Consider the following 13547-nt stretch of genomic DNA (forward strand, 5'->3'; position numbering starts at 1 on the left):
TATGATTTCAATGATTCTATGAAGAGGCTGCCAATGTGAAATTGCCCAAGACAATTCCTACCATGTATCTCCTAGCTGATCTCTGCAACACTAGTACTCATACTCACCTTAAAGCAACACTTGGACAACTAAACTGTCACAATGCACTCTCCTTAAGGGGTTTCTAATCAACATTGTGCACTATTGCTGCCCAGCTCTCCTAACACTGATTATTTACATGTATAACTCCTTCCTCAATTTTAACAGGCTGATAAACTATCAGTTTTGAAGTCAGCCATCACAAGGCGGGCCGGGCGTACAGGTTTCAGTTGCTGGCACATTTAAAAGATATTGAAGTGCAGCCTATGATTGGAATGACACTGTGGGCGGAACTGGAAAACAATGCTAAATACCTATCTCAGCAACATTCAAGCTTACTTTCTTGAGAGGTCTGGCACAGAAATTGTACATTTTTAACAAAACTCTCGAGACCGGATATGTCAGAGTGTAAACTCTATACTGTTTATGTACTAATAATTCTTTTGGTTGCACTTACAATTTTCACTATTCGATATGTCTGGAAGTCTTCGCTTCAGTACGGGAAATTTCTAGTTCGGGACAAGTCTGTAACATATGTCTCAGCTAAGATTGGATGGTTTCTAATGGAGCTGCCATCGTTTCTTGTACCTGTGCTATTGCTTTATCAATCGGATAGCCTGGACAGTATGGGGAGCAAACTCCTCTCGTTTATGTTCTGTGCGCACTACTTTCATAGGTAAGTCTAATTGAAACTGCTCTTTGGATTGAAAGTTAGTGTAAAAAAAATTTGAGAACTTTTTTTTGTTTGCTTTTGGTAAATAAAGTGCAAGTTAAAACAGAATTGAATGTCATACATTCATGTCATAACTACATAGGTTGCAGTATACCCTGTACCAGTAACACCCAACACAAAGTATTCACCTCAGTATGTGGATTAAACTTTAAAATTGCAGGTTTTAAAATAACCTTTTATTGTTTTATTTCAATCAATTGTTTAGTGTCTTGTTCAAAATCACCCTGACGTTCATGTGACGGGACTTGAACTGAAGTCCCGTCTACTCCATCAGATGATTGTAAAATAACCCATTCAGCAATTTGAAGACGAACTGGAGAGTTCTGCCCGGTGTCCTGGTCCATATTTTATTCCGTGTTTGTAAAACAGGTAATGGGCCAAATGATTCCTGGAGCAATAAAAGTAAAATACTGCAGATGTTGGAGATCTGAAATACAAACGGGAAATGCTGGTAAAACTCAGCAGGTCTGGCAGCTTCTGTGGAGACAGAAACAGAGTTAATGTTCCGAGTCCGCATGACGCTTCTTCAGAGCTCGAACTGTTAACTCTGTTTCTCTCTCCACGGATGCTGCCGGACCCTCAGAGCATTCCCAGCATCTCCTGCTTGCATTTCGGAATCTCCTGGAAGATTGAAGATATATGCCATTTTGCAGGCCAATCTTCCCATTGCAATCATATGTCAAAAGCTTCTGGGAAAATAATTTGAAAATGCTGCAGTGAGCACAGATAAATGTGTAGTAGTGCATTTTGGTAGGAAGAATGGGGAAGTCACTTATCTCTTGGAAGGTGCAGTCCAGGTGGAGCAGGAACAAAGAGATCGCGGAGTACAAATACATCAATCACTAAAACTTATGTCACAGGTCAGCAAGATTATAAAAAAAGCAAACCAAACACTAGGCTTCATTTCTGGAGGGATAGAATTGAAAAGTAGGTTATGCTCAACCTGTATTACATCCTGGCTATACCACACTTCCAGTACTGAGGCACTGGAGAAGGTGCAGGGGAGATTTACAAGGGATGATCTCAGAGATCTGAGGGCATACATATTCGGAAAAGATTGACCGGCTGGGTCTCTTTTGGAAAAAAGGGGAGGCCAGACGAGCAGATGAGGGAGGAAGGGATAAGAAGGTTAAACGCTGATAGATTTAGATGAGGTAAGACAGGAAGATGCTCGAATGGAGCATAAAAGCTGGCATGCACAGGTTGGGCTGAATGGCCTGTTTATTTATATCCTATATAATCCTACATTGTGGTTAATCCGGGGCATCAGAAACGGAAGTGCCCTGAAGAAGAGTCATACAGGCTCGAAACATTAACTCTGGGCAGAATTTTGCCCTTGTTGGGTTGGCTCAGCGGGGTGGGCGGGGTCAGCCAGGAAGCTGACTTCCACCCACAATTGGGGCCGGACCACGATTTCACACTGGCAGGCCAATTAAGGCCTGCCCAGCGTCAAACACGAGCGGAGGCGCACCCTGTGTGTGTGTGTGTGTGGGGGGGGGGGGGTGGGGGGGGCGGTAGGAGGAGGCCGAGCGTGAGCTTCACGCATGTGCGCGGTTATGTGCTGGACAAGCTCCCTAAGGCACAGAGCTGCCTCAGGAGAATGAACAGTTTTCAAATATAAAAAATAAACATGTTAAAAATATTATAAAACGTGTCCCCTCATGTGACTCTGTCACATGAGCAGGGACATGTTATTATTTAAATTTTAAAATTCCATTTTTATTTTTATTTGCTGCTGGAAACCTCATCCTGCTCATGGATGAGGTTTCCTAAAAAATGCAAAGGCCGCTTGGCCTTTTTGCCTGCCCGCCAACTGTAAGGTTGGACTGGGCAGCGAAAAATTTCTCTCAATTAACTTTTTAATGGCCTTAATAGGCCTTTTAATTGTTGGTGGGCGCACTGCTGACTCTGACACATGCCCGCTGACCGAAATATTGTGCAAGTGAGTGCTGATGTTGGGACGCTCGCCCAATGTCACCGTGCGTCATTTTACGCTCGGTTGGGTCGGGCGCAAGCCTGCCCGCCAAGCTAAAAATCCTCCCCTCTGTTTCTCTCTCCACAGATGCTGCCAGACCTGCTGAGTTTTTCCAGCATTTTCTGTTTTTATTTCAGAAACAGAGCAGGCAATGGCTTACCCAATCTATATTAATTGATTAGATAAGCAGAGCAAAATTGGCATGAGCTGGAGGAATTTTTAACCTAACCTGTTTATTGGGAAACTGACTGGACCAGTTACAACCCACTCAATTTTAACTTCTATACAAGTCAATGGAGAATAACACCAGGTAAGGTGTCAAACCAAAATTCCATGTGATCCTGTGTGATTTCTGCGCAACGAAATTAAAACTTGCAGAAAATTGTTTTAATTTATGGTCACGCACAGCTGATGCTTTCTGTTTCAGGCGGGTTCTAAGGTAGAGATTTTTTTAACCATGGGCGGAATTTTCCGTTTTCCAGTCGGGCGGGCCAGACTGACTCGGTGGGGGGCGGGCGGCCGATTGCCGCTGAAGAAACGGGCTGTGCCGCCATTTTCCGCAGGCGGGCCTGTTAAGGCCCGCCAGGCGGGTAAGCGACTCCCTTGGAGAATGGGAAAATAGTCGTGGGGGCGGGCGGCCTCAGACTGCTGATTCCAATGGGGATCCGACAGCCTGTATAAAGAGTGGCCAGGCAGCCTGCTTGAGGCAGTGCATCATGGCCACTCATGGAGAGAGGGAAGGAGGTGCGAGTGGACAGCAGCATGAGCAGGAGGAGGGGGGCAGGCTGCAGGAGAGGCCAGCGGGGAGCCACTGTACCCCCCGATTTTCCGATACATGCCTTGCTATCCTCCTGCAAGAGGTGGGCATCCATTGGCAACTTCTGTATCTGGAGGATGGGAGGAGGAGGGCCCCCCCCCATGTCACCAGCTAGGCATGGGAGGAGGTGGGTGATGCTGTAAGCACCTGTGATGATGTGTGGCGCACTGGCACACAGTGCAGGAAACAATTCAATGATTTGCTGTGCTCTGGAAAGGTGATTACCATGTCTGTCTTGGCCACTTGACCCAGAAGGCAGCCTTAGCCTATGACTCCCCCACCCACTGACCGACCGACACCCGCCCCCGCCACCCCCCCCCACACCTCCACCACTATGTCTTGCTGTCGTTACTGCAGAGGGCATCTGTCACACGCTGGGTGGGCAAATGGGTACTGACCATACTTACACCAGCCTTAGTAGTTGAGGAGAAGAAGGATTCTCCCCGCAGCATATGTTGGTCTTTGTGGCATTTGAGTAGTCTGGGGCAACCTGCAGGGGAGGCCGCATGACACATACTCAAAACTCCAACACATGTCATATTGATGGTAATGAGAGGTGCAAGGACCCTTGCACTTTGGGCAACTCTTGGCCCTATGCCCCTTGTGCCTGCGCCTGGCGTCCCAAAGGTGGCTCCCCTGGAGGCTGATTGTCCAATCCTGGCCTCCTCCTTATTCTATCCCTCCCTTCCTCCTCAGGGGAGCTGCCTCCTGTGGAGAGTACAGAACCCATATCCCCGGGCTAAATGGAGGCCTCCAGAAAGCTGCAGGCCCGAGAAAGATTACTGTCTGCAGATAAGTTTCAAAATACACAAGAAGCTCTTGGAAATCGATGAGAACTACTAACAGTCACACAGGCAACTTTTAAACACTTTAATCAATTAAAACTTCATCAAAGACATGAACAACCCCTCTGAGTCCACATATCCCGACATTGTAAAAGTTTTCTTAAATAATCTCCTATCCGCCTGCCTGTTTGGTCCGTGCGCCAACCCGAAGTTTGCAGGGCCCCTCAAAATCGTACACAGTTGGCAAATTAAGGGGCTTAATGAACCCTTCAATTAATGGCGGCCGCCCACCAAAATATTGCGATGGCGCGCACGACGTCAGCACGCGTCATTTTACGCGTTGATGTGTGGGCTACGCCATCCGCACATCAGCCGGAAAATTCTGGCCAATAATTTTAGGGGATGATGTTAGTAATTTAAGCTGCCTTAAAAACCTCAGAGGAAACAAACTCTGACTTTCATCAATGGTGTACAGTGCACTTTTGTGTCATATACCATGCACGTAATACAAAGTGAAAACTCACAATAACAGTCAGGCCAGAACTTGCTGAAATAGTGTGTGCTCTGAGGTACATTGTTTATCAGGTCTTCACACTCTCTATTTAACTTGCACTTTATGCAGGCCAAAAGATGGTGATAAATCAATCCAGCTATGGCCTAGTGAGGTCAAAACTAAACCAGGGACCTTGCTCATGGCAGACTCAAATAGATTACCCTGAAGATCTACTACACGGCACCGCAGTATAAAGAGTTGGCACTAAAAACCACACTTAGGTTAAAGCTTGGGACATGGTGGGGTATGTGAGCTGAAACTTCTGAGCTCACCTTAAATCAACTTTAAATGTTTTAAAAGGTGCCCTGGTTATGAGTCACAAAAAGTACCTGCTGTGCAGGTACAGCAAGTGATTAGAAAGGCAAATGGAATGTGGTTGTTTATTGCAAGGGGAATGGAATATAAAAGTAGTGCAGTTGTACAGGGCATTGGTGAGACCACATCCAGAGTGTTGTTACAGTTTTGGTCTCCTTACTTAAGCAAGGACATAATTGCATTAGAAGCAGTTCAGAGAAGGTTCACTCGACTGATTCCTGGGATGAAGGGATTATTTTATGAGGAAAGATTGGACAGGCTGGACCTTAATCTATTGGAGTTTAGAATGATGAGAGGTGATCTTTTGAAACATATAAGATTCTGAAGGGACTTGACAGGGTGGATGCTGAAAGAACGTTTGCCCGTGTGGGAGGGACTAGCACTAGGGGACACAATCTAAAAATAAGGGGCTTCCTATTTAAGACAGAGATGAAGAAAATTTTTTTCTCTCAGAGCGTCTTTAGTCTGTGGAATTCTCTTCCCCAGAGACCAGTGGAGGCTGGGTCATTGAATATTTTTAAGGCAGCGGTAGATAGATTCTTGACTAACAAGAGAGTCAAAGGGTATGGGGGTAGGCAGGAAAGTGAAGTTGAGGCCACAATCAGATCAGCCATGACCTTGTCAAATGGTGGAGCAGGCTCAAAGGTATGATCATTTTATCTTTTTTTTTAACTCGTTCATGGGATGTGGGCATCGTTGGCTAGGCCAGCATTTATTACCCACGCCTAATTGCCTTCGAGAAGATGGTAGTATTCTGCCTTTCTGAACTGCTGCAATCCATGTGGTGTACGAACATCCATAGTGCTGTTAGGGAGGGAGTTCCAGGATTTTGACTCAGAGACAGTGAAGGAACAGTAGTTTGGTTCCAAGTCAAGATGATGGTGTGTGGCTTGGAGGGGAACTTGCAGGTGGTGGTGTTCCCATGCATCTGCTGCTCTTGTCCATCTAGCTGGTAGAGATTGTGGGTTTAGAGGTGCCGTCGAAGGAGCCTTGGTGAGTTGCTGCAATGCATCACTGCTGCCACTGTGTGTCCATGGTGAAGGGAGTGACTGCTTAAGGTGGTGGATGGGGTTACAACCAAGCGGGCTACTTTGTTCTAGGTGGTGTCAAGCTTCTTTAGTGTTGCTGGAGCTGCACTCATCCAGGCAAGTGGGGAGTATTCCATCACACTCCTAACTTGTGCCTGGTAGATGGTGGACAGGCTTTGGAGAGGCAGGAGGTGACTCACTACAGAATTCCTGTGGACCTGATGTGCTTTGGTTGATGTTACAGCAGGGAGGTGAGAAATTAGAGGGGACCAAGGAGAGATCCTTGGATAAAGTTGTGCAAGTGGGCAGAGAAGCCTTTGTGAGTGATCCTCTGCCTGTAACTGGATAAATAAGAATGGAATGAGGCGAGAACAGTCCCACCCAGCTGCGCGACAGTGAAGAGACATTGGAGGAAGTTGGTGAGATCAACTGTTTCAAAGAATGCAGACAAGTTCAGAAGAATGAGGAGAGATAGTTTAGCATTGTCATAGTTATAAATAGAATGGCATTTGTGACTTTGATACAAGCCATTTAGGTACTGTGACAGGGGCAGGAACCTGATTGGGCAGATTCAACCATGGAGTTATGGGAAAAATGTCTACAGCTTTGGGAGGCAACAACATGTTCAAGGACTTTAGAGAGGAAAGGGAGATTGGAGATTGAGCACTAATTTGCAAGGCCCGAGAGGTCAAGGGTTAATTTTTTAAGGTGATGACAGCAAGCATGAAGGGGATTGAGTTGGTACCTCAGGGGAGAGAACAATTAACAATATCGGCTAACATGGGAACTAGGAAAGGAAGTTGGGTGGTTAGCAGTTTAGTGTAAATAGGGTCAAGGGAGCTGGAGGTGGGTTTCATGGAGCTTGAAGAGAAACTAAAGAAGGATGTCAATTCAGGGCTGGGGCAGGAAACAACCAAAGTCAAAAGTTTGGCCTGGTGGGCTAGGGTTAGGGAGGGATGCAGCTGAACTGACATTGAAGTCCATGAGCTCCTATCACTTGTTATCAGAGATGAGGGTGGACGAGGCCAGGGAGAGGGGTTTAAGAAGGTGGTTTCTGTAAAGAGAAGTCAGGGATTATCTTTGTATTCCAGAATTATCCTGGAATAGTGTGCAGTTTTTGCAAATTGAAGCAGGATCCAATAGTGCTTTATGTGGTCTAGTGATATCTGGCAATGAATGACTAAACCAGTTGTTTGCCATGTATAATCAAGTCTGCATTCCTTATATTTAAAGGAGCATGAAAGAGGTCCATATGAGGGGGAATGATCAGGGGGAGAGAGAGTAGTGGTTTTAAATAGGGATTAGGTGTCAAAGATGTATGTGAGAATGTGATTGAGCAGATCAGTAACTGCAGGAATGTTGTGGTGAATGGAGGACCAAAGGCTAGATAGTTGGGATTTTGAAAGTGCAGTTGTATGTGAATTGGAGAAGAGATTTTTGCAGTGGCAGGTATAGAAAGAAGGAGGTTGGGTTGGGGGTATGTGAGTAGAATGGGATACAAGGAAGTGATCAGAGATGGCTTTATTTGTGATCAGCACAATGAGAGCAGAAAAGTCACGGATGATGGCAAGGTCAGAAATATGGAAGCTTATATGGAGAACGAGATCAAAGGAGGATCAGACAGCAGTGAACTCGTAGGAGAGAGGGTATGATGAGTTGAGATGGATGTTGAAAAGTTGAGGTTGAGATGTTACTTGGTGCAGAGGTCAAGGGAGGTAAGAAGTGTAGATATCTCAATGAGAAAATTGGCATGGTACTTGTGTGTGTGATAGTGAATACCGATTTAAGCGAGAGGCCAGAGGAGTGGAACAAGGTGAGAAGGAAAAGCTGCCAGAAGAATAAGTGGACAGACTAAGGTGTGATTTGGTGATAAGTGTCACACTACTGTCAGGGTGGTTTGGGCAAGGCAAGTGACTTAAGGTATCATCAGGCATGGAGGCTTCAGTTAGTAGTCATGATGTTGATGCTACCATCCACAGTAAGCTCATGGATGGCAAGTCCTTGTTCACAAGTGAACAGATATTCCAGGGGGAAATGTAGATAGAGATCTGGTGGCAGACTCCACAGTGTCAGCAGTGGGACAGGTGAGTGGGATAGGAAGGAGACAGGAAAGAATAGCATCCAGCAGGCACACTGGGTGGGAAGGTTATCAGGAGAGTAGAATAGGGCCGTTGGGGTTGTTGCTTGTAAGGAAGCAGTGTTGAGTGCCTTCATGGCCTCTTCAGCACGAGACAAGAGAGGCATAGAGGGAAACTGTAAGCTTCGAAGAAAGATTCTAGCCTGAGGTGAAAGTGAGAGAGAAGGAAGGTCTAGGCATGCTGAAGATTTGGGATAGGAATTTGGGAGGACAGAGTAGCCGGGAGGGGAGAAAAGGAAGGAGGCATGACAGGAAAGAAATGTCTAGAAGGGGTAAAGAGAAAAGAAGAAAGAAGGGTTGGAACAAATGAAATTAGAAGTGATGGGCTTGGGTCTGGGATGGCAGCCAAAATGTAGAAAAAGAAAAGCTGTTCCCATTAGCTGTTGGCACAAGGGCTAGGTTTTGGGCAAGAGATGGAGAAGGAAGCATTGTATGTAGTGAGTGGTTATGACCTGGAACTTGCTGCCTACAAGGGTGGTGGAAAAGGAAATTATTAATGATTTCAAAAGGAAATTGGTTGAGTACTTGGGGAAAATAACTTGCAGGGCTACAGGGATTAAACAGGGTATTAGGACTTGCTGGATTGCCCTACAGAGAGTCGTCAAGGACTCAATGGACCAAATGACCTCCTTCTGCGCATAATGACTCTACGTGTTGTTACTTGAGGACCCAATCAGATCTTGTGATGGTTGACAAGGACAGTGATTCCACTCAAATCTGTGGCCCTTAGGTATAAGGGAGGCAGAGGTGGGAATAGTGCCGAGGGAAAAACATGGGCGGAAGACAATGCGTGACTCGGCAGGGGAGAATGCAGTACAGGTAAAATCAAGGGAGATGTTGAGCAGTTTGACAGTAACAGCGATATTATGGCGTGAATTCAAAAATTTGAAGCCTGATTTTACAAATGAAAAGCCATGACAATGGAATTTCAAAACTGCTTCCTGTCTACCTAAAGTGCAGAGTGATCAGCAATTTTCCTTCAAAGTTGTCACTTGTTGGAATTGTTACAATCCTCCAGAGAGACCAATAACTTTTAAAATTAGATAAATTTCTCAAATGACCAACAAAAATAACCAAGATTTCACATTTTAAGACTTTTACAGTAACAAACAAACCAAAAGTAACTTAAATCAAACATTACTTAGCAGGCAACTAATACACCAAACTAAAAAATGGTATTATCTTATTACTAACTAACTCAAGCATGATACAACTTACAACACACTTCACTGTGCACCTTACTTCTGGCATTGCAAGAACAAGTCCAATGTTTCTCCTCGCTCTCCAGCAGGCTCATTTCTGCTTGCTGCACTAGGTTGAAATAACCATTGTCCTTCAAAAGTTGTTCTACTCATCCTGAATTTTCCAGATCTGACTTCAACCAGCGAGGCCACCTCAGCAACTGCTTATTCCTTAAATCTTCAAAATTCCCATCTATTTAGATCCCTTCCTTTCAATCAGAAAATTAACTCTTACAAGGGTCCTGTTTCTCCACAGGAGTAACTGCTTTGTTCCTCCACACAGCAGTAGTTGCTTTCTCTCTCTCCCTGTGTCTCACAAAGCAGCTGTCCCTTTACTGTGAGTTTGCGTGTATAGTTGTAAAAACCATCACTTGAAATAAATAGGCCCCTGTTGGAGTTTCAAACCCATGGCAATGAGACTACATAGATATGTCTCTGATCTGTGGTGCTTCTGGAATTCTCTGTCTCACCTTAGGTTAAAGGAGACATTTTAAAACAGAACCATTATGCAAGGTCCAGAGTTCATAACAGTATGGTCAAGAACAAAAAAACTTACCACACAGAGAATCAAGGGTGTGAATTCACATCCCACCACTCGGCAGCAGTGTAGCAAAGAGAACTGGAGGAGAAAGAAGAAGATTGGCCAGGTATTTATATTAAGATATAAAAATAGAAAATGCTGAAAATACTCAGCAGGTCAGTCAGCATGTGTGAAACATGTCCCAGCCCTTCCCCCGCCGGCAAAAAATGGGATATGTTGGAGATGGGGTGGGGCTTCTGTATCCGAGTCCTGCCCACCATTTTTAAAGATCCGCAGAGTCTACTTGACTCATCAAAAACCTGGCCCCGGGCAAAAGAAGAAACACATCTTTTTGTTTCCTTTGTTTCTTTTCTTGCTTCATGATCATTCCCTTTGTCCCTGGAAGATGAACTCTTTTCTCATTCAATCTCTCCTGTCTTTCACCCTTTCACAGACCCTCCTTTGATCATTGTCCCAACCAAACCCTTGCTCAAAACCTATCACATTTCTAACTTTTCCCAGTTCTGATGGAATGGTATTGACCCAAAACATTTAACTCTGTTTCCCTCTCCACAGATACTGTCTGACCTGCTGAGTATTTGCAGCATTTTCTGTTTTTATTTCAGATTTCCATCATCCACAGCATTCTGTTTTTCAGTTTACATTGAGAGATTTTTGTTTGCACTCAGCAGAGTTTATGCCTTTTATGTGTTTTCTTTATTATAAGCTTCTTGTGAAGATATTTTAATAATATTTTTATTAATTCTACTTCATAAGGACATTTATCTATGCAGTTAGAAACAATGGAAGTCCTAAAGCTCTCCACATCTTTCTCTGTGGTTGTTTATTCTGCACTCTTAATGGCTACCTTCAGGGACACAGCATGATCTACTGCACTCACTATGATGACAACTGGACCACTGACTTCAGATTTATCTCAGGTAAACCTAACCCTTTAAATGTTCCACATTCAGAGTATTTTTTTTAATTCATTCATGGGATGTGGGCTTCACTGGCTGGGCTAGCATTTATTGCCCATCCCTAGTTGCCCTTGAGAAGGTGGTGATGAGCTGCCTTCTTGAACTGCTGAAGTCCCTGTGGAGTAGATACACCCACAGTGCCATTAGGAAAGGAGTTCCAGGATTTTGACCCAGCGACAGTGAAGGAACGGCCTATATTTCCAAGTCAGGATGATGAGTGGCTTGGAGGGGAACTTCTGTTCCCATCCATCTGCTGCCTTTGATGTTCTAGTGGTAGTGGGTCATGGATTTGGAAGGTACTCTCTAAGGAGCCTTGGTGAGTTTCTGCAGTGCATCTTGTAGATGATACATATAGCTGCTACTGTGCATCGGTGATGGAGGGAATGAATGTTTGTGGATGTGCTGCCAATCAGTTGGACTGCTTTGTCCTGGATGGCGTCAAGCTTCTTGAGTGTTGTGGGAGCAGCTCTCATCCAGGAAAGTGGGGAGGATTCCATCACACTCCTGGCTTGTGCCTTGTAGATTATGGACAGGCTTTGGGAAGTCCAGAGGTGAATTATTCATCACAGGATTCCTAGCCTCTGACCTGCTCTTGTAGCCACCGTATTTATATGGCTAGACCAGTTCAGTTTCTGGTCAATGGTAATCCCAAGGATGTTGATAGTGGAGGATTCAGGGATGGGAATGCCATTGAACGTCAAGAGGCAATGGTTAGATTCTCTCTTGTTGGAGATGGTCTTTGCCTGGCACTTGTGTGACGTGAATGTCACTTGCCACTTGTCAGCCCAAGCCTGGATATTGCCCAAGTCTTGCTACATTTGGACATGGACTGCTTCAGTATCTGAAGAGTCACAAATGGTGCTGAACATTGTGCAATCATCAGCAAACATCCCCACTTCTGAACTTATGATGGAAGGAAGGTCATTGATGAAGCAGCTGAAGATGGTTGTGCCAAAGACATCACCCTGAGGAATTCCTGCAGTGATGTTCTCGAACTGAGATGACTGACCTCCAACAACCACAACCAACTTCCTTTGTGCTAGGTATGACTTCAACCAGTGGAGGATTATTCCCCTGATTCCCATTAACTCCAGTTTTACTAGGGCTCCTTGATGCCACACTTGGTCAAATGCGGCTTTGATCTCGCCTCACCTCAGGAGTTCAGCTCTTTTGTCTATGTTTGAACCAAGACTGTCATGAGGTTAGGAACTGAGTGGCTCTGGTGGAACCCAAACTGGGCATCAGTGAGCAGGTTATTGCGAAGCAAGTGCTGTTTGATTACACTGTTCATTACTCCTTCCATCATTTTACTGATGATTGAGAGCAGACTGATGGGGTGGTAATTGGCTGGGTTGGATTTGCCCTGCTTTTTATGTACAGGACATACCTAGGCAATTTTCAACATAGCTGGGTAAATGCCAGTGTTGTAGCTGTACTGGAACAGCTTGGCTAGGGACACGGCAAATTCTGGAACATAAGTCTTCAGCATTATTGCCAGAATATTGTTAGGGCCCATAGCCTTTGCAGTATCCAGTGCTGTCAGCCTTTTCTTGATATCATGTGGAATGAATTGAATTGGCTAAAGACAGGCATCAGTGATACTGGGGACCTTCAGAGGAGGCCGAGATGGATCATCCACTCGGTGCTTCTGGCTGAAGATTGTAGCAAATGCTTCAGCCTTATCTTTTGCACTGATGTGCTGGGCTCCACCATCATTGAGCTTGGGGATATTTGTGGAGCATGCTCCTGCAGTGAGTTAATCGTTCACCACGATTCACAGCTGTATGTGTCAGGACTGCAGAGCTTAGATCTGATCCGTTGGTTGTGGAATTCCTTCACTTTGTCTGTCACTTGCTGCTTATGCTGTTTGGCACGCAAGTATTCCTGTGTTATAGCTTCACCTGGTTGACACCTCATTAGGACATAGAGACCTCCTTAGGACATGGGAATACAGGACAGGGATACTGGTTATATGTCTTATGGCTAACAATAGCTCTTTTAAACTCAAATTTCAGCCTTCAAACTAAATACAGCTTTGTCCTGCATAATGATCCCACTTTGATCTCCCTACCACCCCAATTGTGCCCACAATCTGAACTCTTCATGGTCTTGAATTTTACTATGGGTGCCACTTTTTGGTGAGTATAGATTGGAGGGTAAGAATGTTCAAAATATTGGCAGAAGAACAATTGGACCACACTATTGGCCAATATTGTCATGATATCATGGGTCACAGACATTGGACTAGATTTTGGAAGTTTTCTCACCTGAAATGGGCACTATTACCCTTACAGAAAGAGTGAATTTGCCAGGAATGGTGGTGGCAGAAGGCAGCAGGGAGTGGGGGGGAACGTGGAGATTAAGATTGATAAGGTTGGGGAGGGG

At 44.9% G+C, this 13547-nt stretch overlaps 1 protein-coding gene across 3 annotated transcripts in view; it reads left to right on the forward strand.

Annotated features, from left to right (window-relative positions):
• The first annotated feature begins 344 nt into the window (after positions 1–344).
• The window catches only part of LOC121272315 (3-oxo-5-alpha-steroid 4-dehydrogenase 2-like), a 30288-nt gene continuing 17085 nt past the window's right edge, over positions 345–13547 (forward strand). For 2 of the 3 annotated variants that reach the window (XM_041178923.1, XM_041178931.1), the window contains exons 1-2: positions 435–754; positions 10960–11123. In XM_041178923.1, the coding sequence (XP_041034857.1) occupies positions 477–754; positions 10960–11123 (442 nt within the window). In that variant the 5' untranslated portion in view covers positions 435–476. The other variant, XM_041178940.1, reaches the window with a different exon arrangement.

Source organism: Carcharodon carcharias, chromosome 2 (assembly GCF_017639515.1).
Source record: "Carcharodon carcharias isolate sCarCar2 chromosome 2, sCarCar2.pri, whole genome shotgun sequence".
NCBI lineage: Eukaryota > Metazoa > Chordata > Chondrichthyes > Lamniformes > Lamnidae > Carcharodon > Carcharodon carcharias.